Source organism: Wyeomyia smithii, chromosome 2 (genome assembly GCF_029784165.1).
Source record: "Wyeomyia smithii strain HCP4-BCI-WySm-NY-G18 chromosome 2, ASM2978416v1, whole genome shotgun sequence".
In the NCBI taxonomy this organism is placed as follows: domain Eukaryota; kingdom Metazoa; phylum Arthropoda; class Insecta; order Diptera; family Culicidae; genus Wyeomyia; species Wyeomyia smithii.
In genome coordinates this window covers 44380003-44403008 of record NC_073695.1, presented here as the reverse complement: position 1 = coordinate 44403008, position 23006 = coordinate 44380003, and the positions used below count along the sequence as shown (strand labels likewise).

Sequence of the window (23006 nt, the reverse complement as noted above, 5' to 3'; positions counted from 1 at the left end):
ACTAGTGTGTAGGAGAACATCTTTCACTGCACAAACAACTGCTCTCACACTGGTGGACCAAGCGACACACTTGCTTGAAAAAAGCAGCGAATCGTTAGTATTTGAGGAGCTTGCAAAAAATACCGCGGTGAAATCTGAGATATCTCTCCGTAGAGACTCTAAACTGGTGTGAGCTTTCTCGCACGAAAGGACATTACGCCCAATAACTGCACAACAAAGCTCACTGCAGTGCTTTTACTGTGTGTCTCTTAAGCATATAAGGAATAAGGGGAGCATCTAGTTAGAAAAGTAGGCTGCGTTGTTTGCTTTGCACCTCGAAACTAAAAAAATCAGCTGCCCGTCACGTATGTTTGCTCCTCGAATTCGTTACAGTAGTGACCACCGCGGTGTACTTCTGTGTATTCTAACTAGGGTGATTGATCGCTCTAGTTGTGCTCAGCTGTGGGGTAAGCACTTAAGCAGCAAGTGTATTATTTTTTCTGCGAACAGCAGAAACACAGCTCAAAGCAGAAGCAAATATCGAAAAACTGCTTGATTCGAGGATAGGTATGGTAGTTGAGCTCTGCCAGAATGATGGGGTAAAGTTGTTGCTCCTCCGTGATCGATCTGAGCTAGTAAAGTTGCACAAAGAACCACGTATATGGCTACTTGGGATTAGTTTGCCATCTTCAGCGTATAACAATTCAGTAGCTGTCGCTTTGTATGTATCGATAACGGCGCCGGCCACGATCGTTAGGGTAAGGAAGGATGTTTTGAGGAAGGAAGTGTAACAGTCATTGTTGTCGCGGACCGAGTTTTCCGGTGCATCTCCACGACTGCGACGGAAAGGAAGGGTTGTGTCACCGTGTTAAGTGACAGAATCAAACAGTGTTACGTGTGAAGTTAAGTCATTACAAAGACGAATGATAACGAAAAAGCAAACGCACTTCGGCATACGCGGTTCATTGAAAGGTATCCATTGCTTAGTCTTTAGATTAAACGCGATATTTTTTGATTAAACGAAACCTGCTCCGATTTGCGACACGTTCATAAGAGCAACGGGCAAGCAATCTCCGGCTAAAAGGATAGGCCGAGATCGAGCTCATCTCTATATTTCCACGATTGCGACGAAAAGGAAGTTTTGTGTCAATATGTCTCCGTGCTAAGCGATGGCATCGAACGATGTTACGCGCGAAGCTACTCATTACGAAGACAAACATTTACTATTTTTCATGTCAAATACCGCGCTCCTATGCGATCGACGCGGGTGAAAATCATCTACCGTTCGAAGCATCTAAGTACATTCAATTGATTGCCTGTTACCAATCCTGAATACCAATCCTGAATACCTGCATTCTGTAATTAATTTTTTTTTATTTTTTTGATAAATTTTTTTTATTTCTTCAGGTTTATTTTACTTTTACTGGTTAGCTTACAGTGTGGAGTTTTCGTAGAAAAAAATCTGATTTCTATGAGGTGAGGTTAATTTGTAATTATGTTTTTGTTTTTTTTTTCTTCCAAAATTTGTTGTTGCGTCATGGTGTATATTTTTTTCTGGAAGGACAAAATCGCCGTCTGCAGCGTTGCCTAAGACATTATACAATCGAACAAACCATTTCCCCTTTTTATTCGTAAGATTTGAATCACTGCGACCATTTTCTTCATCTTTTGTGGTATATCTTGTCTTTAGCCTAGGTACTCGTAGCAGAAACATCACTATTGATGAAAGTGATCGTTGTTGTCATACCGCGCTTTTTTTTTTTAAATTTTCCTTTATTGTTTTTTTCTCCAAGATCAAACTACAATCAGTTACTCTGTTGAAGTTTTCATATAAAAAAAACATAATCATCAAAACTCACTATTCATAAACACTTTTTATAAATCAACCAAGATTCAAAAAAAAAATAGCTTAAAATGACATCTTTAGATCATAAGAACATCTATGCAAAGTTCCAAAATGATAGATTAAAGTGGTTGCCCGTTTTTGTGGAATTGCACTACGTTAAAATATGATAAATCAAAAGCCACTAATATTAATGACGCAACTTTCTCGGAGCGATGACCAATTATTTGATGTAAATTTTGTTTTTGTTTAACCCGTAAAGACCCGGGACGGACCTTGTTTTTTTAAAAAGCTCGTTCTCAGCACATGAACGGCCGATTTGGGAAAACTTGGAATTTTATTCAAGGGGAATAGTTGCTCTAAGTTCTGGTAAAGATGCCACCCCTCCGGACTCTTCCCGTTTTCGTGAGACGCAAATATGTCTGTGTTTTTTTCTCATTTTTCAAACAGATTGAGCAAACACTGGGAATTTTCATACGTATCAATTGTTCCATGTATCAAATCATGTCAGGTGGATGAAATATGGTAAGTAAGAGTGAATTTTGGAGTTTCTAAATTATTTCAGTACAAAATCACAAAACTACGTATTTTCATAAAATATCAAATAAGAAAATCGTTTTTCAAATTTCAGGCTATACATTTTTGGAGGGAGGTCTCCTGAATCAATATGCGATGAAATATTTATTTTAGCATGCAAATATTGTGAGAAAAACGAGTTTAAATTCACTAAAGTACGTATCTGTGAATGCTAGAATAAATCTTTCGGCATCTTTGGATTCAGAAGACGTTACTCTAAAACTATAGAGCTGGAAAATTGAAGAGCCAAGTTGAAATCTACCGTGAGAGACTGGGAAAATCAGGTTTCTCTGAATATACGTACTTTTGTGAATTTAAACTGGTTTTTCTCAAAATGTTTGCACGCTAAAAAAAATATTTCATCGCGTATTGATTCAGGAGACCTTACCGCAAAAATGTAGAGCTTAAAATTTGAAGAACGGTTTTGTTGTTTGAATTTTTCTAAAAATACGTAGTTTTGTGATTTTGTACTGAAATAATTTGGAAACTCCAAAATTCACATACCATATTTCATTCACCTGACATGATTTTATACATTGAGCAATTGATACGTATGAAAATTTCCAGTGTTTGCTCAATCTGTTTGAAAAATTAGAAAAAAACACAGACATATTTGCGTCTCACGAAAACGGGGAGGGATCCAGAGGGATGGCATCTTTAACAAAATTTAGAGCAACTATTCCCATTGAATAAAATTCCAAGTTTTCCCAAATCGGCCGTTCCAGTGCTGAGAACGAGCATTTTCAAAAAACAAGTTCCGTCCCGGGTCTTTACGGGTTAAGGAAAGCGAAACATTCTTCAACCAATATTGTATGCTTACGTACCCGGAGAATTGTCCTGTAATGAATAAATTCTGTAGGAAAACGTTATTAGGATTACATTCTGTAATTAAATTCAACATAATCTTGCAAGTGTGTAAAGATGTGCGTCTCCGCACACAAACACAAATCCACTCGCCAAGTACAATCAAAATGATCATCATACAAGTACCATCCGTTGTCATCGCCGGTTGGAGCACCACATTCGTCTGCTCGAGCACCAGTAGCAGCCAGCATCCCCCGGAGGATGAGCCATATTTACATAAATGATGCAAGCCCGGCACCAGTCAAGCTGCTTCAGCGCGTTCGTTATCGTTGAAGAGGTTGCAGGACCAGTCCCTAGCAGCACGAGGCAGTCCTTCCTCAACGACAGCAGCCGGATAAAGTCCAATTTACACTCTGTGGTCTGGTATGTACCATCAAGGAAGCGAAATGTGCGGAAAGCCTAGAACATATGTATGTTTGAGCTACAGCACTACAGAAATAATTATAATCTCTCAGAAGCTTGGTATTTACCACGGGGGTCGGTCAACAGATTGAAAATGGTTACGAAAGTGTCGAATAATGGTTCCACAATGTGTAAACTATTATTACCCAAAATTTCAGCCTTTATTCCAACCAATGCTAAATCAAATCAAAAATATATCACAGCGTAGTTTAAATCATTCAATCTTAATATACTCTGCATCCACATGCTCTATTTTATTTTCATTGACTATTAATTTTACCTGAACCATTTTTCTTCGGATAGTGAACAGAATGCAGCCATAGCCGAGCCAGATAAGTGCTCAAAGCAGGAGCAAAAAACCGACTACCATAATCTCGATCGGTATTTTTCCCCTTTCTACATTGGCTCGAGAGCCGCGGAAACTTGAGACCAATTGTCTGCTCAACTGCACTGCAACTCCTGCGATTATGGGGGCAACCGGATCTAGAATTATATGATCTGCTGCACTGTAATCCTTCTTAAAAAATTCAATAACTATAACACACGTTCACCAGTTAGCACTTCACTTTCCACTTCCTCGCAGATGTGCTTTTTCTTGTAATCAAAGCTGAAAATCAAAGTTTACTGGGATTCGCTGAGCTACAGTGAGAAAGAGAGAGCAGACGAATGTAAGAAAACAATGCAATTCAACCCGATTTTTTTCCTTTTTTTCTGAGAAAGAAAAGTTGTTTTCAAACATGCTACCATCAATTTTCATTTCTTGGTTTTACGGTCTACCTCTCAATCTGGCTGCCAGCTTCACTAGGGGTGGGGGAGAGCGAGCGTTTCATATTCAAACGTAATTTAATCGTTTGTGTTATAAATGAATATTGAATGTAAATAACAGAGAACTCCACACCGGAATGGAAGGCGATGAACCGCTAGGCGGCGGAGGAACTCTAATCGAAAATCACTCTCACTTTTTGCCGGTTTTCCGCTCGGTTGGTGCTGATGGAATTTATTGGTTTTTGTCACAATTGCTACATCGATGGTTACCAGCTTAGTTTTTTTTACCAATTATAATTCCGTTTTAATTGATGTTGACATAATTGAAGCGGAAAAGAAATCTGCGCGCCGGAAAGTGGCGTTTCCAGATGAGAAATTAACGATAAAACCTCGTGGGTGTGAGATAAGCGTGAAATAAGTTGGAAGCAACCGGATAAAATTGCGCTCTATTCTGTAAATCTAACGAACGTGACTATCTTAGCAGCCAATAAATCTTGGACCTCTCCCCGGAATAAAATCTCCAGTTTCGGTACTGTGATGGCTCCCTTGAGTGCGAAAAGTTTTTCGCCCAGAAAATTAATTAAAAATTGTTTCGGCTCTGCCGTGGGAGCGAGGCAGCGAAATCTAACTGTCTAACGCCGGCCGGTCTGCCCTCCCAGCAGCAGCAGCCGATGGAGCGCGATCTGAGTTGATTAACCGTGACGTTTGTTGATGAAGATAAAGATTGGCTCGGAAGGGCAAGTTCGATGATGTATGGTGCATGGGTGTGAATGTGCGTGGGTGTGGCGGTGTATGGGGAAACAAGTGTTCACTATCGAATTATTTTTTAGTTCTTAAAATATGAAATCATCTGACAAATAAGTCTAGCTTAAAAAATGTGCACTAATAATTTACATCAAGTAATTTCTACGAACCTGAGCAAGGATGGGCTGAAACTAAAAATGTTTTCCTATTTGGAGGACATTCGATTGCGGCCAGCTAACTAAAATATTGTTTGGAGACAATTTTCGGAAAGTTGATTTCATGATTTCTACAGTAACCGTTACCGTTGACTGCAGCTAGAAAAGATAACATGTTCTGGATCTATTGGTTTCGATCCTCATGCAACATTGAAACAAATCCAAAAACTAGCCAGAAATAATTTCAACACCGTTAGAGATGTTGATGTGCCAAAAGGAAGAACAATCGAAGATCTAACATTCGTTTCATTGAAGATTGGTATCGAATTGCAGCTGTAGGAGCTAGCCCTGTCCAAATCGACATGGCAGAAGGGAATTATCTTTCAACCATTCGATTTTCAACACGGCTCAAACTCACACACTTTCTTTCGCTTTCTGTCAACGCATGAGGAAACGATACGAATTGAATTTATTTCTGACCCGCCCGTCTCCAACTTCTTTCGACACTCGACTTATTGCGATAGCACATCCATAGTAAACAGAAATTTAACTGACCAATTAGGAACGACAACAGCTTATTACCGCCCGCTCGAATATCCACCACAACGAATGCTTACTCTCTACTACCAGAACACGAGAGGCCTATGAATCAAAACAAACGATCTGTTCATCGCTCTCGCTTCGTGCGACTCACATCACATCGCGATTCGTCGGAAAAATCGACTCTTATTCACCCGCTACCACTGCGTCATTGCCTGTAGCTCCGAGGCCAATGGACGGGACTGCCGCTTTCTAATATGTATGTCCATGTTCGCCAGGTACTTTTCCACTGTTTAGCCGGTTACACCGACCTCCCGATCAAGCGTACGCAGCGATGTAGCCACTTTTCGCTCGGTCTCCCTCTTCAGTATTCTTTGGAGCTTTTTGTCGTTCAGGGTCGTCGGCCGTCCGGAACCCGTCTTTCTTTCGATGCTCTAATAGTAGTCCAACACTGCCAAGATGTTGTAGATACCGGAACAAGGGTAACCGCCGTTCTTTTTCTGTACGATGTCCGTTTTTTTCGCCATTACGGGTAAAATTCGAGTCAATTTTTTTCTGCCGACTCATGGATTACTATGATTGATGCTGCATGGGTAGTTTCGTCAGTGCGTGTAAAGGTAAACCCATGAAAAATCGGCATTATTTGAGCACTTTTCAATGCAAACGTTGGGGCTCACCAATTTTGTCTTCTCGAAAAAAGTCGCCATTCCAAATTTAAGCCTAACCGGACTTCTGATAAGGTTTTATTACAGTCGTGAAAGTCTTACATTTTTAACAAAGAAAAAATGCACAAGAGAAGTTCTTGAAGTTTCCGAAATCGACTTTTTTGATAGCAAATATCTTAAAAATGCATGAGAGGTCGAGAACTCATATTATTTCATAAAAATTGTTGAAAACAAATTAACTTTCAGAGACATTGAAACTTTTGCGCTGGAAGACTCGAACTACACCAGAAAACACAAGAGACACTCCCAGCCAATGACGGTGATCGGTGATAAAATCAACGATACACATTCGATTTTTTTCGTTTCCTTCGTTAGTTCATTCTCTCTCATGAATTTAACTCACGATAGCTGTACAAACCGATGAATCACTCTCTGCTGATTGAAGCAGAATGTGAATACGAAAGAGAACAATCGCCAGACGATAATTATCGGTAGCTAGAGTCGATTGCGATCGCTGGGATAATTTATCACTCATTCTTCCAGGGTCGAAAGTGTTGACAGTAAACCCGATTTTTCTTCTATTTTGCAGAATTTTATTCGCTGACGCTAACGATTAACAAGATGCACTTCTGTTCCCCGGTTTTACATTCATCGAAAGTTTGTTAACTGTTTCAAGTTGGTCAATGTAGTTGCATTAAATTATTGCTGTGCGGCAGTTGTATCTATGCAATATGCAATTTCATAATGCATTGAGGTTTAAAAATTGATTATTTACGAGTTGAAGCAATTTCCAACTTTTAGGTTATACTGGCTCCATTGCATCATATGTAAGGGGTCAGTAGTCAGTATAGTAAAAGTTAAACCTTGAACGAAACAAACTTTAACTCTTTCTTCAACAATTTTTCCTTTTGTGGAGCAAAACAACAATAGTGAAATCTATATGAGATTTCATTACATAATTGGAACTTTGTATGAGTTGTCTGAAAGTCTTCAAAAAAAATCAAAAAGGGAACTATTTGCTAAAGCGGCAATTCTCAGCGCTGATTCCGGCATTCGATCCACGCCCTGGACGAACAAACGTCAACCAAACTAGTGATTTGGATATACCGGCTCCTGGTGCATCAGCTGACGGAGGTAACGCAAGTGGTCATTCAGAGCATGCACCGCTACCGCAACCATCACTTGCTTTGCTGTTCCGCGGACCGAATATCAACGGTTACAATGTGGAAATTCCTCTCTTTCAACCGGATTGGAAAATTTTCCGTGCCGTCCAGGAACTGATACTTCAAACCAACATGACCAAGCAGGACAAATTCCGCAAAATATGGCAACCAACTTATTCCATTTGTTTTGAGACACCTGGATGTACATTCTGGAAATGCCTTTTAAAATTACCAGCTACAAATGTACGCTGCGCATAATCGCACTTCCGATCAGTATCGACATCTACTGCACATCGAAAAACTATGCTTTCTCCATCTTTTACTTTTTCTACCGCCTGAAGATTTTTTTCCTTTTGAGATTCCGCCTTGCGATACATTTTTCCGGTTATCACGGCACTTAACACTCACCAAATGATTGAATCGAAGGATTTACGCTCGAACGCTCATTCGGATCGGCAAACGATAATGAATCACCGACTGAAGCCGATGAGTGAATCAGAACAGGGCATGAACAAGCTGCAATAAAATCGCAAACAGTTGACAGGCGACAATGTTCACTGTGTATTTTTCCAGCGATTCATTTGTCACATCAGTTTGCTGCTCGAGAGACGACAAAAAATATTGCGTTGGAAGCGTGATTTGAATCCAATAGGATTCTCTCATGAGAATTCATTGATACGATTTTAACCATCCTTGCTCCCAGCTCGAATATTTTTTTCATCGATAAAATAAATGTAATTTTGACCGCTTTTAGGCTCTACTTCCCGAAATAGCTCAAATTTTTACAAAATTTAGCTATTTAGCTCAAATTTTTACAAAAAAAAATTTTTATAGCGAAAATAAAATTCGAGAAGTCAATTTCCATTGGAACCCTAATAAACTATCAAAAAATGGTGACATTAAAAAATTTTAAGGTTGGTGCAAAATACACAATATATAATAAATCTATGACTATAAATTGCCAACAAGCGGTAACTTTATTATTTTTTTTCTATTAGCCAACATTCAAAAACATTTGATCGTTTAGCAAAAAGCCGTTTATGGAGAAGAAGAATTTGAGATTAAAGTGGTAGTTTTTTATGAAAGTACTAGAGCTGTCACCTTTCATCCCCAGGGCTAAACATATTTGCATCTTTATATTATGTAATATCTTTAACCCCTAAATGCGCAATGTTGTTTTAAAACAACACTACTAAAAACGTTTTAAAATATACGTGTTCTAGTATTTTTCAGAAATATAATTCATTAGAACAGCTCTCTAGACTCTACCGAAGAAAACTTAACAGCTAGAAGTACTGTATTTGAATGTTTTGTTTTTATTTTTGCTGTTAAAATCTCGGAAACGAAAAAAAACATGGCGAGATTCCCGACTGGTGGTGACTGTCTTTGAAAATAAATTTTAAAATAAGGTTAGTGGTTAGTGAAAATGTACGAATTATCAGTAATCATACTAACAAAAGGTCAAGTTTAAAGTTACTGTTAACAAAAGTAATTGTTCAGACTTTATTCTGTGATAAAGTCACAGTGTTGTTTAAAAACAACATGGTAATATTTGCACATTAAAAAGTAAATCTTTCAATTTTTTTATGCATATTGGTTAGTTTTAAGGCAGTTAAACATAAATTTTATGTTTTTAGATGATTTTTTAACGGCGCGCCTTCAAGGGTTAAAAAATAATGTATAAATCAGCGCCAAATACAAATAGATGCAGATAGGTTTTTTTTCCATAGAAGCCCTGCCGGCCAGTGGAAGAGGAATTGTAAAAACACACACGCACACACACACACACAAATATGTCAAGAAATTGAAGTATAAAATATGAAATTTGACGTAATGTTAGTGCTTAAGAAATAGTGAAATAAAATAAATTACTCTTAATTTCGAACAATTTAATCACGAGCGATACCGGAAACGTTTAAATAGTACGATAAAACATTCAAACCATGTTGAGGCCAAACTTTGAAACCACATGTTCAATCATAATTCATCTGTTAACCCTTAACTAGCCCGTTCATCTGATAACAATATTGTTCAAATCAGTTGTGTAGTTTCTAAGATAATGAAGATTCGTGAATTTCACATTTCGATACATTACAGACGAAGTTAAAGTCCGATTAGAGCAAAATTCAATAAAGTGTTATAAGGTAGCTAGACCTTTCAGTTGACACTAATTTTTTGGAATTCGGTTCAACCATCTCTGAGAAAAGTGAGTGAGTCCAAGTAGTTTTCGGAACATGTTTCTTTTCATAGCTGGATTTCTCATTTTTAAACATAACAGGCAAAGTAATAATCCGTTTGCAAAAAAAAAATCGATAAAGTTTTATGGGACAACAAGACCTTCCATATGACACTGATTTTATGAAAATCGGTCCAGCCATCTCTGCGAAACATGAGTGAGATTGAATAGTCTCCAGAACACGTTTCTTTCCATAACTTCTGAACCACATGTTCAATCTTCATAAAATCAAAAGTTAAGGGTTTTTTAGGTAGCCCGTTCATTTGAAACCAATTTTGTTTTGATGTTTCGTGATTTTTACATTTTGATACATAACCTCTAAACTAGAAATCAGATTACAATAAAATTCAATAGGGTCTTATAGGGCAACTAGCCCTTTCATTTGCAATTATTTTCATTGAAATCGGCTCTGCCATCTCTGAGAAAATCGAGTGAGATTGGGAGAGCGTTACACACACACATATACAGAAAATGCTCAGTTCGTCGAACTGAGTCGAGTGATATACGACATTCGACCCTTTTGAGCACTTTTATACCTTCAGTTTTTGCAGTGATTGCTATACCTTTCTAGGAGAAAATTCATTGTTTATGGGTTTAAAAGCCCATTAATTTTAATTCAACTATGTTCATAGCTTCTGAGATATAAGAGCGATTTTAACATTCTGACGCAGCGCCAAAACTAAAAGCACAGACTAACAGACGTAACACTGGAACCCAGCTCCATCGCCACAAAAAATGTTCATTTCAAATTTTCAATCGAATAGCAGTCGTCGCGCGAAAACGTCGTCTGGGACGCTGTCATACAATCTCATACTTATTTTGTAGTTACCCATTTGACACATACAGTAACGCTGGCGCTGATGTCAAAACACGAGACGCAGCGCGAACACGACAGCAGATGGTACTAGTGTTACTAACGTGAAGTACTGCAATCATCCAAACGATGATTTTATTGAAAATTTGTTCGAAGTGTTATGTCTGTTAGTCTGTGCTAAAAGTTTGACCTAAGCGGCAAAAAGACACTTCATTTGACATCAAGATAGAAAGAAACGGTCAGACCATCTCTGAGAAAAGTGAGTGCGAAAAAAAGGTGCACATACACACGTACACACCCACACACAAACATATACATCTATACATGCATACATGCAGAAAATGCTCGATTCGTCGAACTGAGTCGAGTAGTATATGACATTCGGCCATTTGGATCACTTTTATACTTTTTAATTAGCCAGTGATCGTTGGGAAAAAGTCAATATGTTTACTTTCATTATGTGATTTCACATTTTTATGAACAACGGACACAGTTACAATCCGATTGCAATGAAATTCAATAACAATCTATGGGGCAACTAGACCTTTCATTTGACACTAATTTTGTGAAAATCGGAAAAATGCGTGAGTTTAAACAACCTCAGGATAACTTTTCTTTACATAACTTTTGAACCATATGTTCAATCATAACAAAATTCAAAAGTGAAGGGTTCTGAGGACAGCCCAATCATTTGAAACCAGTTTTATTGAAATAAGTTGTGTGGTTTCTGAGATATTGATGTTTCGTGATTTTTATATTTTGACACATAACCTCTAAACCAAAAATCCGATTACAATGAAACTCAATAGCAACCTATGGCGCAACTAGACCTATCATTTGCAATTAATTTTATGAAAATCGGTCCAGCCATCTCTGAGAAAAGTGAGTGAGAAAAAAAAGTTGCACATACACACACACACACATACACACATACATACATACATACAGAAAATGCTCAGTTCGTCGAAAGAAGTCGAGTGGTATATGAGATTCGGCCATTGGGACCACTTTTATACCTTTGGTTTTTCCAGTGATTGCTATACCTTTCTAGGAGAAAGGCAAAAAACTGTGGCCTAATGAGTGGAGTTGAGCGTAAGGTGCGATTGTACGTTTATGGCATTGAAGTTGACTGAAATAAATATGCCAAAACCTAACAAATGTATACGCAAGTTTTGTCTGTTTAAAAAGTTTGGTATAAAAAAGAGAGCCAATCTAGACAATTTTCTTTAGCGTTTTTACGTGATGCAATTGGATGTTGTAGGGGAACTGCTTGAAATGTCCTGTTGCACGATTGGTCTCATCATTAGGGTGTCGTTGAGCGAAGTTCTGTTGAATGTTATGGTCGAAGCGTTGTAGACTATCCGTAATTTGGCGGTTGTGCTGTCTTCGAGAACCACAGAGTGATGAGGAAGTAGTGTGTTGTACTGAGATGTCATGTATTGGCTTCATATGTCTGAGATCGCAAAACTCGTCGATGAAAAACTTATACTGATTGCTCGGGATTGTGAATTCGGAGCAAGTGAATTTGACAAACATCTATGCGTCAATTGTTGTTGAGCCGACATCCGCTGAGTACGTTTACTTTGATTGACAACAGAGTATGCTATAAGTACTCCTTAGACGCTGCTTCCTCGATGAAGTAAGTACGCTATCAATACGCTGTCTTTCTTAATCGGCTAAAATTACTCAATTAGTTGGGGAATGTCATAGACGGTTGCGACGCTAGAGACGACAAGAACGGTTTACGTACTGATGGTAGGAACTCGACCAGGAACTTTGACCATATCGACGAATTCATCAGCTCCGACGATACTATCTCCGGAATTGGTACCTGTGAATGACGGATCTGCTAACTTAATGCTGAGTATCATATATCAAGCGGAAGTGTCGTCGAATATGGCTGGTGAGGCGATCGTCAACTTCCACATTTTAATTTATTTATTTTTTCCATTTTAAAATAGGAAAAAGGATCCAGTTGAGGACTAAGCATACGAACGGGCAGAATTTTGTTCGTTCGCCCAGTTGATACAGTACTACGATTTTTGGAAACAGCGAATCGAGCGCATTCAAAAGCTCTTTATCCGAAGGATTTGTCGCAGATTGCCATGGCGGAACCCTGATAATTTGCCGCCATACGAAAACCTTTGCCTGCTGGTGGGGATAAAACCCCTTGAAGAACGTCGTAAGGACATACTGGCCAGAACTGTGCACAAAATCCTCACTGGTTGCTATGACTGCCCCGCTATCTTGACAATGCTTCAGCTGCAATGCCCTCTTCGTCCACAACGTCATCAGCGATTACTGCAGACCAACGCACACCGCACGAATTATGGCCAGCATGAACCTGTTCGTCGGATGGCTTTGGTTTATAATCGTCAAAATGTTAATTTTAATTTCTAGTATAGTTAATTAATGTGCATTGTTTGTTTCGACTTTATCTATGTTATCTGTATCAAATTTTTGTAATATCTCTGTATATGTTTTTGTTTTTTAAAAAAGATGCTGGGTTTTTATGCCGCCTTAATAGTCGCCTACCAGTGACTTTCAAGGTGGCTTTTCCCAGCGATACACTCACTTATTCATTAAGACTGCTAGTCGGATGGATTTATTTCAATAAATAAATAAATAATAAATTAATAAATAACTTTAACCTTCAAAGTCTAAATGGCAAAAACATAAAAAATGTGTTAAATTATTTAATTTTTTAATTATTTAATTTAAAGTAATTTCGAAAATATGAGAAATGACAAATTAGGTAGAATATGTTAAAAATTTGAAAATGTTGAAAATATCATAAAATTAAAATCATAAAAGAAAAAAATTTCAAAAATGTCGGAAGGGCAAAAAATGTCAAGAAGTGTTTTGTTTGTATTCTTGTTATACTGTTTGATTCTCTTGTAAATTGAACAAAAGTTGAATTTGATTCGGAATCTGTTTCGACTTTTTCCTGTTTGACAGCGTTTTGTTTGAGTTATTGTCAATTTTATCCTTATTCAGCCTCAATCCCCTTAACAGTAAAAAAGCAAAGCCTTGGTGGTGCTGGTGCTACATTCCGATTCGGAACTTGACCTTCTGTTTATTTATACACAGACTTCGCAGCCGACTATTTAGTGTACAGGACAATTGCGGGGCTAGGCGCTACGATCCTACTGACACTAACAGTCTCTCCCGAGACGAGACTCGAACCTACGACGACTGGCTTGTTAGGCCAGCATCGTACCTCGAGACCATCTGGGAGACCCTTAACAGTACGTTCTGTATTGAATGTGACAATAATTTAACATTTGGAAAAAAAATACTTGAAGCAGTCGTTCAAGAGTCCCCAAAATAAATTTCCTAACCTATTCCCGGTAACAGCTTAAAGTATTAACTACGACACTCCAAGCATTGAATGAGTATTTTTGCTCACGTTCTATATTGTTGATCACACCGAAACCATGTCGCCATCATCATTTGTAATACAGTATGTCGAACATATGGGAACGCTTTCATTTATATTTCGTCTGATCAGTTTACTCCCCCGCTCCACGAACGGAATAAGAAATTATAATTTCCCATTCGACGACTGTTGCAAAGGAAGAAAAAATATATATCGGGTGGAAATGTTATCCATTCACTGAATCATTGTTCGAGAAGAGTCCACGTACGCCGCACCGATCAGGTGTCAGCGCTGAATGATGAGAAATAATGAAAACGAGCGAGGATATTGTTTCGCTCGGTTGAATTACTACCGAACGAACCGTCTCCGATTTTTTTTTCGCCCTAATCCGCCCCGCCAGCAACCGATACAATAACGATACAATTCAGTGCACTGAACAGAAGACAGAATGCTTTTTCATTCTGTCTCTGTGTGTACGAGCTAAAAGGCTTTTGTCATTTGGGACGATGATTGCTGTTATTTATGGTGTTGAATTTCCATGTTTGAATTGACTGTCGCTGGGATACGTTAACCGTGCAAAGAACGACCGGAATTGCAATTTTAATTGGAATTTCTGTAAGGCATCTGCAGCACACAGGCGGTGGTCGTCTCCTTCTTGTGGTGGATTTGGCGTTATCACCATAAATTTTCCCGGTGATATTGCCTGCAAAATGGGGATCTTTCTTTCCTATCAAAAACCTTGCCTCAGTGGCGATATGGAACGATATTGCTTTTGCTCTTCAATCGGAATCTATTTCCAATTCTAAATAGAGATATCAAAAAGTAACATGCTTATAACCTAATGCCAATAAATATACAAGCAATCAATAACTACGCTAGGTTATAGTACTGATATGAAATCACTTCCCTCCTGTAAATATCCGGCCATTTGAATACGTGCCATTCCGTACCTGTAACTTTGCTGCCAGACTAACAGAAAACTACTCAACTCTGTAATTATTGTTCGGTGCAGCCTGCAGAGCTTCTTCCCGACCGACAAACCGACAGAAGAGTGATGATATTAATTTTTGTACTGTATATTGCTTCCGCAAATAAATTCATTTTGAAATCAAAATACATTTCTCGACTCGGATTTGCTAGCAGCACAAAGTCCTGCATCTAACTTGAGTAAGGAAGCACGTAAATGAAGTAGAATGTCCACTACATATGTCATGTCCGGTCTAAAAACGAGCAACTTATGGTACGACACATCTTCCAATTGATTGCTGAATGGCGACGATAGAATGTGTGGTATTTTTCTTAAAGAGTATAATAGCGAGGGTAAATTTGAGTAATTTGTACGCCAATTCACGTGAACCGTTTGCACGATTCGGTTTTATACTTGCAAGTGTCTCTAGCCCCCACACTTAAACTAATTGTTCGTAATCTTTTTTGTAGTACAATTCGCTGGCATTCCAAGCCGAGCACGACGAAGTAGTAAAATCCATAATTAAAACCTCTCACGTTCCACCTGCTTCATCAGTGCTTCCGCTGTAAGCTGAGTGGGTCGCAACCAGCCGGGGGTAGAATTCCCACCAGCTTGATTACGATATCCTTCGATTGCAAATATGCTACCTTCATCGCCGGTGTGGCCATTCGCCTTGGATACTATCTGTACCATTTCCCCGTTATGTTGCTTCTTCCCACCGTCGTCCTTCTCGTACGAAACACAGGTTTTCATCATCATCGACAACGGTGCACCAATCTGGATCCGGATAGAGTCATCTCTCGTAATTGATTTTCTCCCCTTGCCGGTGTCGTAGCCAAAATCATCTCCCGACTTGCTGTACCGCAGGGCTTTGGTGCATTTTTCCTCCTGCTTGGGGACGACGTCCCCCAGAGTCGGCAGCAGATCGATGCTCATCTGTTTCCCCATGCAGAGACCCCCCGTCATCAGGGAGATGATGAAACCGAAGAAGATCGTCAGAAACGTTCCCAGGAAGGAGTACCACATGTAGCTGATCTGGTAGATGGAAGCCAGCGGGGAGACGTCCGAGGTGCTGCAACGAAACGAACCGAAATGCATACACACGTTAGAAAAAGGAAGACAAGTTGTAAATTCGGTACTAAACGAACGCGAGTACGTAGTATCAGAACCGACAAAAAAAAAACAATGCCAGCTTAAACTAAAATTTCTCGCGAGACGGATGATTTTCGTTTGTCATCTACCACGGATGCTGTTGCTTTCGTACGATGCTTGTTAGCGGAGTAAGCCTAATTAGGGGCTAGGGAAGCGATTCATTGTGTCATTGTGCCTTTGTCTAGATTGGGTGCTGTATTCCCCGTATGGATTATTTTTTTAAAATGCCCACTCCAATTTAAGCGATGATCTTTTTTTTTTTTTTTAACATTTATTTGACACGGCACAAATACAATTTAATGTTTAACGGCGCCAATTATATCTGATGACTTAAAAACTAAAGCAAATTTTTTATCCTCGCTGCCGACTACGAGCTGAAATTAAGTCTAACTTAAAACTAGCATGGGATTTCCAATCAGTGTTTTGTTGTTCAATGGTCGTCTGATAATCGTCGAATGGCATGTATGGATTCGTTCTGCTGAGCCACGATGTCGTGAGTTGGGACAGAGGCTCGTAGTCCTTGGGTCCTGGTTCTATTGTGCGGGGTCTGGTTGCTGGTTTTGTGCTTAAGGTTCAAACGTGTTCTTGTCGTTTTGTTGGGTGTAGACGGAGGGGAACGGGACTAGACTGGGGCATGGATGGATTTCAGGAAAACGTATATAAGGGACATGTAGGATAGGTCACGGCTCGCCAAGACATCACGAACAGGAACAGCCGGCTGTCTACCCTCGGCCTGCAGGGAAGCTATCAATTTAGACCTGGCGTCACGGTGTACAGGGCATGACCAAACCACATGCTCTATGTCGTGATAACCTTCACCACAGGCACAGATACCACTTTCCCCGAGCCCAACACGACGGAGGAGCGCGTCAAATCTATAGTGATTGGACATAAGCCGGGACATCACGCAAATGAAATCCCGACCTACATCCAACCCCTTGAACCACGGGTTCGTCGATACTTTGGGGATTATGGAATGTAACCACCTTCCCAATTCCCCTCTGGTCCAAGCATTTTGCCAACTGATGATCGTATTCTGACGTACAAGTGCGAAAAATTCATTAAAGGCAATTGGTCTTTCATAAATATCACCGTTTGTTGCGCCCACCTTAGCCAAAGAGTCCGCTTTCTCATTACCCGGTATCGAGCAGTGAGAAGGGACCCACGCTAAGGTAATCTGAGTAGATTTTTCGGATAAAGCACTCAGATGTTCCCGTATTTTCCCCAGGATATACGAAGAGTGCTTAACATCTTTCATCGATCGGAGAGCCTCAATGGAACTGAGACTGTCCGTAAAGATGAAATAATGGTCCGTGGGCATTTTTTCGATAATCCCTAGGGTGTACTGAATTGCAGCTAATTCTGCGACGTAAACAGAAGCAGGATTATCGAGCTTATGGGAGACGGTTAAATTGTTATTGAAGATGCCGAAGCCAGTGGACCCATCAAGAAGTGATCCGTCAGTGTAGTACATATTGTCGCAGTTGATGTTTCGATATTTATTGGAAAAAATTTTAGGGATCTGCTGCACGCGTAAATGATCCGGGATTCCACGAGTTTCTTCTATCATGGATGTATCGAAAAACACAGTAGAATCAGAAGTATTTGATAAAGCGACACGATTTGGAATATTCGAAGAAGGGTTAATATTTTGGGACATGTGATTGAAATACAATGTCATAAAACGGGTTTGAGAATTAAGTTCGATTAACCTTTCAAAATTTTCAATCACGGGACGGTTCAAGACCTCACATTTGATTAGAATACGAGAAGACAGGCTCCAGAAGCGGTTTTTCAATGGTAGTACTCCAGCTAAAACCTCCAAACTCATCGTATGGGTCGACTGCATGCAACCTAAGGCGATACGCAAACAACGATATTGTATTCGCTCCAGTTTGATCAAATGTGTGTTTGCTGCGGAGCGGAAGCAGAAACACCCGTATTCAATAACAGACAATATCGTTGTTTGGTAAAGCCTTATAAGGTCTCCTGGATGGGCTCCCCACCATTGTCCGGTTATTGTACGAAGAAAATTCACTCTTTGTTGACATTTTTTCATCAGATACCTCACGTGACAACCCCAGGTGCCTTTAGAGTCGAACCAGACACCAAGATATTTGTGTACCAAAACCTGAGAAATCGTTTTACCCATTAATTGTGTTTGAAGCTGAGCAGGTTCATGCTTCCTAGAAAAAACTACTATCTCAGTCTTCTCCGGAGAGAATTCGATACCTAGCTGTAAAGCCCAAGCAGACAAATTGTCCAAGGTATCTTGCAATGGTCCTTGCAAATCGGCAGCTTTGGCTCCTGTAACAGAGATTACACTGTCGTCTGCAAGTTGTCTTATCGTGCATGAATTTGCCAGACATTCGTCGATGTCATTTACATAAAAGTTGTAAAGAAGGGGGCTTAAACATGAGCCCTGGGGAAGACCCATGTAGCTAATGCGAAAAGTTGCCAAATCGCCATGCGTAAAATGCATGTGCTTTTCGGACAACAAATTGTGCAAAAAATTGTTCAAAATTGGAGAAAATCCTTGTCGGTGAAGTTTACCCGAAAGAATGTCAATAGAAACGGAATCAAAAGCCCCCTTAATGTCCAAGAACGCAGACGCCATTTGTTCTTTACGAGCATACGCCAGCTGAATATCTGTTGAAAGCAACGCAAGACAATCATTCGTCCCTTTGGCACGGCGGAAGCCAAATTGAGTTTCTGATAGTAGACCATTTGATTCGACCCAGTGGTCTAAACGACGGAGTATCATTTTTTCCATCAATTTCCGGATACAGGATAGCATTGCAATCGGCCTATAAGAGTTGTGATTAGAAGCTGGTTTCCCTGGTTTTTGGATGGCGATCACCTCCACTTGCCTCCAATCCTGCGGTACAATGTTTTGCTCCAGGAACTTATTGAACAAGTTCAACAAGCGCCTCTTGGCATTGCCGGGTAGATTCTTCAACAAGTTGAATTTGATTCTATCTAATCCAGGCGCGTTATTGTTACAGGACAGGAGGGCAACTGAAAATTCTGCCATCGTAAAAGGTGATTCTATCGCGTCGTGGCCCGGAGACGCATCGCGAACAATATTTTGCTCAGGAACAGAGTCCGGACATACTTTCCTGGCAAAATCAAATATCCACCTACTTGAAGACTCCTCGCTTTCGTTGACCGTTACGCGATTCCGCATTCTTCGGGCTGTGTTCCAAAGGTGCTCATCGATGTCTCCCTCGACGTCTCGTTCACGAACCGACGCCAATATCCACGTTTCTTTGCTTTAGCCAAGCTTTTAAGCTTGGTATCAAGCTCCGAATACCGTAAATAGTCGCCAGGTATACCTCCCGTCTGGTAGGCCTTAAACGCGTCGGATCTTTGCGTGTAGACATCGGAGCACTCTTGGTCCCACCACGGAGTGGGAGGCCGTTCTTTGATCGTTACGCCGGGATATTTCTTCGTTTGGGCTTGCAACGCGGTGTCGAGAATCAAGCCCGCGAGGAGGTTGTATTCTTCAAGTGGTGGATGATGTTGAATCGACTCGACCGCTTTTGAAATCATTTCCTCGTATAACTTCCAATCGACATTCCGTGTGAGGTCATACGGAATGTCAATTGGTCGCATGCGAGTTGACCCGTTAGTAAATGAAATAAGAATAGGCAGATGGTCGCTACCGTGAGGATCGAGAATTACCTTCCATGTGCAATCCAACCGTAGCGACGTCGAACATAAGGATAGATCCAAAGCGCTTGGGCGCGCTGGAGGTTTCGGGATACGTGTCATTTCACCGTTGTTTAAAATAGTCATGTCGAAGTCATCGCAAAGGTTATAGATTAAAGAGGAGCGGGTATCATTGTATGGGGAACCCCAAGCCACGCCATGAGAGTTGAAGTCTCCCAAAATCAAACGTGGCGAGGGAAGAAGTTCTATTAAATCAAAGAGCAGCCGTTGCCCAACCTGTGCTCTGGGGGGAATATATATTGAGGCAATACAAAGCTCTTTACCTTGTATTGTCATTTGACATGCGACAACTTCGATGCCTGGAATCGAGGGGAGGTTAATACAATAGAAAGAATAGCACTTTTTAATCCCTAAAAGTACTCCTCCATATGGGGTGTCTCGATCAAGGCGAATAATATTAAAATCAAAGGGAAAATGCATCGCATTTGTTTTTATTTATCAAAACTTTAAACGAATCAATTTTTGGTAAAATACTTCTACAATTCCACTGTAAGACAGAGATAGAATCCTTCATATACGCAGTTGAATTAGGCATCGAAGGATACAATCGCTGCAAGGAGGGGCCATTGGGCAGTCAACTGCTTCAAAAATGATCTAACTGTTGGGAGAAATGCTGTAAGAAAAAATTTAATTGGATCGGGTACATTGAAAGTTTCAAAAATCCAGTCCACAATGTCAGAAAATTTCACTAATCCAGAGTTTTTTTTTTTTTTTTTTATAGGGGGGATTTGTTAGTAGCTTAAGTATTTATGATAAATATTAGTAAATAATGAGTATGTGTGTCCAATCACAAATGGTGACTTCTCAACACTGTTAGAAATTTGTAATTTTAATTGTTAGGATTTGTTTGCTCTCGCAATTAGGACTTATCATTCGTAGGGATTTAAGCCTACTTGTCAGAAAAGGGGAAGTAAACTTACAACTAACTTAATTGCTAACTTATTGGCTATAAAGAGAGCTTATCGTAGCAATTGAGGATTGCAACGATTTTTGTCGAAAATAGTTAATAATTTTATTTGACATAGCTTCTAATGGTTCAACACCAGTAAGTCTATGTAATTCGAGTGTACCAAACCAAGGAGGACGCTTCAAAATCATTTTCAGAATTTTATTCTGAATCCTTTGAAGCGCTTTCTTCCTTGTTGAACAGCAACTTGACCAGATCGGTACAGCATAAAGCATTGCTGGTCTAAAAATTTGTTTGTAAATCAAAAGTTTGTTCTTTAAACAAAGTTTAGAATTCCTGTTAATGAGAGGATATAAACATCTCGTATATTTGATGCACTTGGCTTGTATACTCTCAATGTGCTCTTTGAAAATAAGTTTTTTATCATAAATTAGTCCCAAGTACTTAACCTTGTCGGACCAACTTAAAATAACCCCATTCATCTTGACAACGTGATTATTGTTTGGCTTGAGGAAAGAAGCCCTAGGCTTATGCGGAAAAATTATCATTTGAGTTTTAGAAGCATTGGGAGAGATTTTCCACTTTTGCAAGTAGGAAGAAAAAATATCTAAACTTTTCTGCAATCGACTGCATATGACACGAAGACTTTTTCCTTTTACGGAAATGCTTGTGTCATCGCAGAACAATGACTTTGTGCATCCTGGAGGCAAATCAGGAAGATCTGAAGTGAATATGTTGTACAGGACTGGACCCAAGACTGAACCTTGAGGTACACCTGCTCTGACAGGAAATCTATCAGATTTTGAATTCTGATAGACAACCTGCAGAGTTCGATCAGTAAGATAATTTTTTAAAATTTTGATTAGGAAAATTGGAAAATTAAAAGTTTGCAATTTCGCAATCAAACCTTTATGCCAAACACTGTCGAATGCTTTTTCTATGGCTAAAAGAGCAGCTCCAGTGGAATAACCTTCAGATTTGTTAGCTCGTATCATATTAGTAACTCTGAGCAATTGATGAGTTGTGGAATGCCCATGGCGAAATCCAAACTGTTCATTTGCAAAAATTGAATTTTCGTTGATGTGTGACATCATTCTGTTAAGAATAATTCTCTCAAACAGTTTACTTATTGAAGAAAGCAAACTGATTGGTCGATAACTTGAAACTTCAGCTGGGTTCTTATTCGGTTTTAAAATGGGAGTAATTTTTGCATTTTTCCATAATTTGGGAAAATGTGCAATTTTGGAGCAGCAATTGAAAATTTTTACTAAAAATTCCATTGTGCTCTCAGGGAGATGTTTGATTAGTATATTAAAGATTCCATCGTCACCAGGTGCTTTCATATTTTTGAAATTTGTAATAATTAATTTAATCTCATTCAAGTTAGTTTCAATTATTTCTACAGGTAAAAAATTCTGGGAAGAAATTAAATCAAATTGACGTGTGACTTCATTTTCAATTGGACTCACAAAATTCAAATTTGAGTTATGAACACTCTCAAACTGCTGAGCAAGTCTTTGAGCCTTTTGTTCATTGGATACAAGAAAACGTTCACCATCTTTTAAAACTGGAATAGGCTTTGAAGGTTTCTTGAGAATCTTCGACAGCTTCCAAAATGGTTTTGAATATGGTTTCAATTTTTCAACTTTAGTCTCAAAATTTTGATTTCTCAGAAGAGTAAATCTATGTTTAATCTCTTTCTGTAAATCTTTATAAATAGTTTTAAAAACAGGGTCACGAGAACGTTGATATTGACGTCTGCGGACATTTTTCAAACGAATTAGAAGTTGAAGATTCTCGTCAATTATTGGTGAATCAAATTTCACTTGAGCCTTTGGAACAGAATAATTCCTGGCATCAACAATTGCACATTTTAATGCTTCCAAAGCGGAATCAATATTCACTTCGTTTTGCAAATCAAGCTCATTATTGAAATTTCTCTCAATATGAGTTTTGTATCTTTCCCAATTAGCCTTGTTATAATTAAAAACAGTGCTCATAGGGTTTAAAACTGATTCATGTGATAAAGAAAAAGTTATTGGAAGATGATCAGAATCAAAGTCAGCATGTGTGATCAAATCACTACATACATGACTTTGATCTGTAAGCACCAAATCAATTGT

General features: G+C 39.2%; 1 protein-coding gene across 2 annotated transcripts in view; it reads right to left on the bottom strand.

The window, feature by feature from the left end:
* Nucleotides 1-14891: 14891 nt before the first annotated feature.
* Nucleotides 14892-23006, bottom strand: part of LOC129722762 (sodium-coupled monocarboxylate transporter 1) — a 207792-nt gene continuing 199677 nt past the window's right edge. For both annotated transcript variants that reach the window (XM_055676476.1, XM_055676477.1), the window contains one exon: nucleotides 14892-16164. In XM_055676476.1, the coding sequence (XP_055532451.1) occupies nucleotides 15615-16164 (550 nt within the window). In that variant the 3' untranslated portion in view covers nucleotides 14892-15614. The remainder of the gene's footprint in view (nucleotides 16165-23006) is intronic.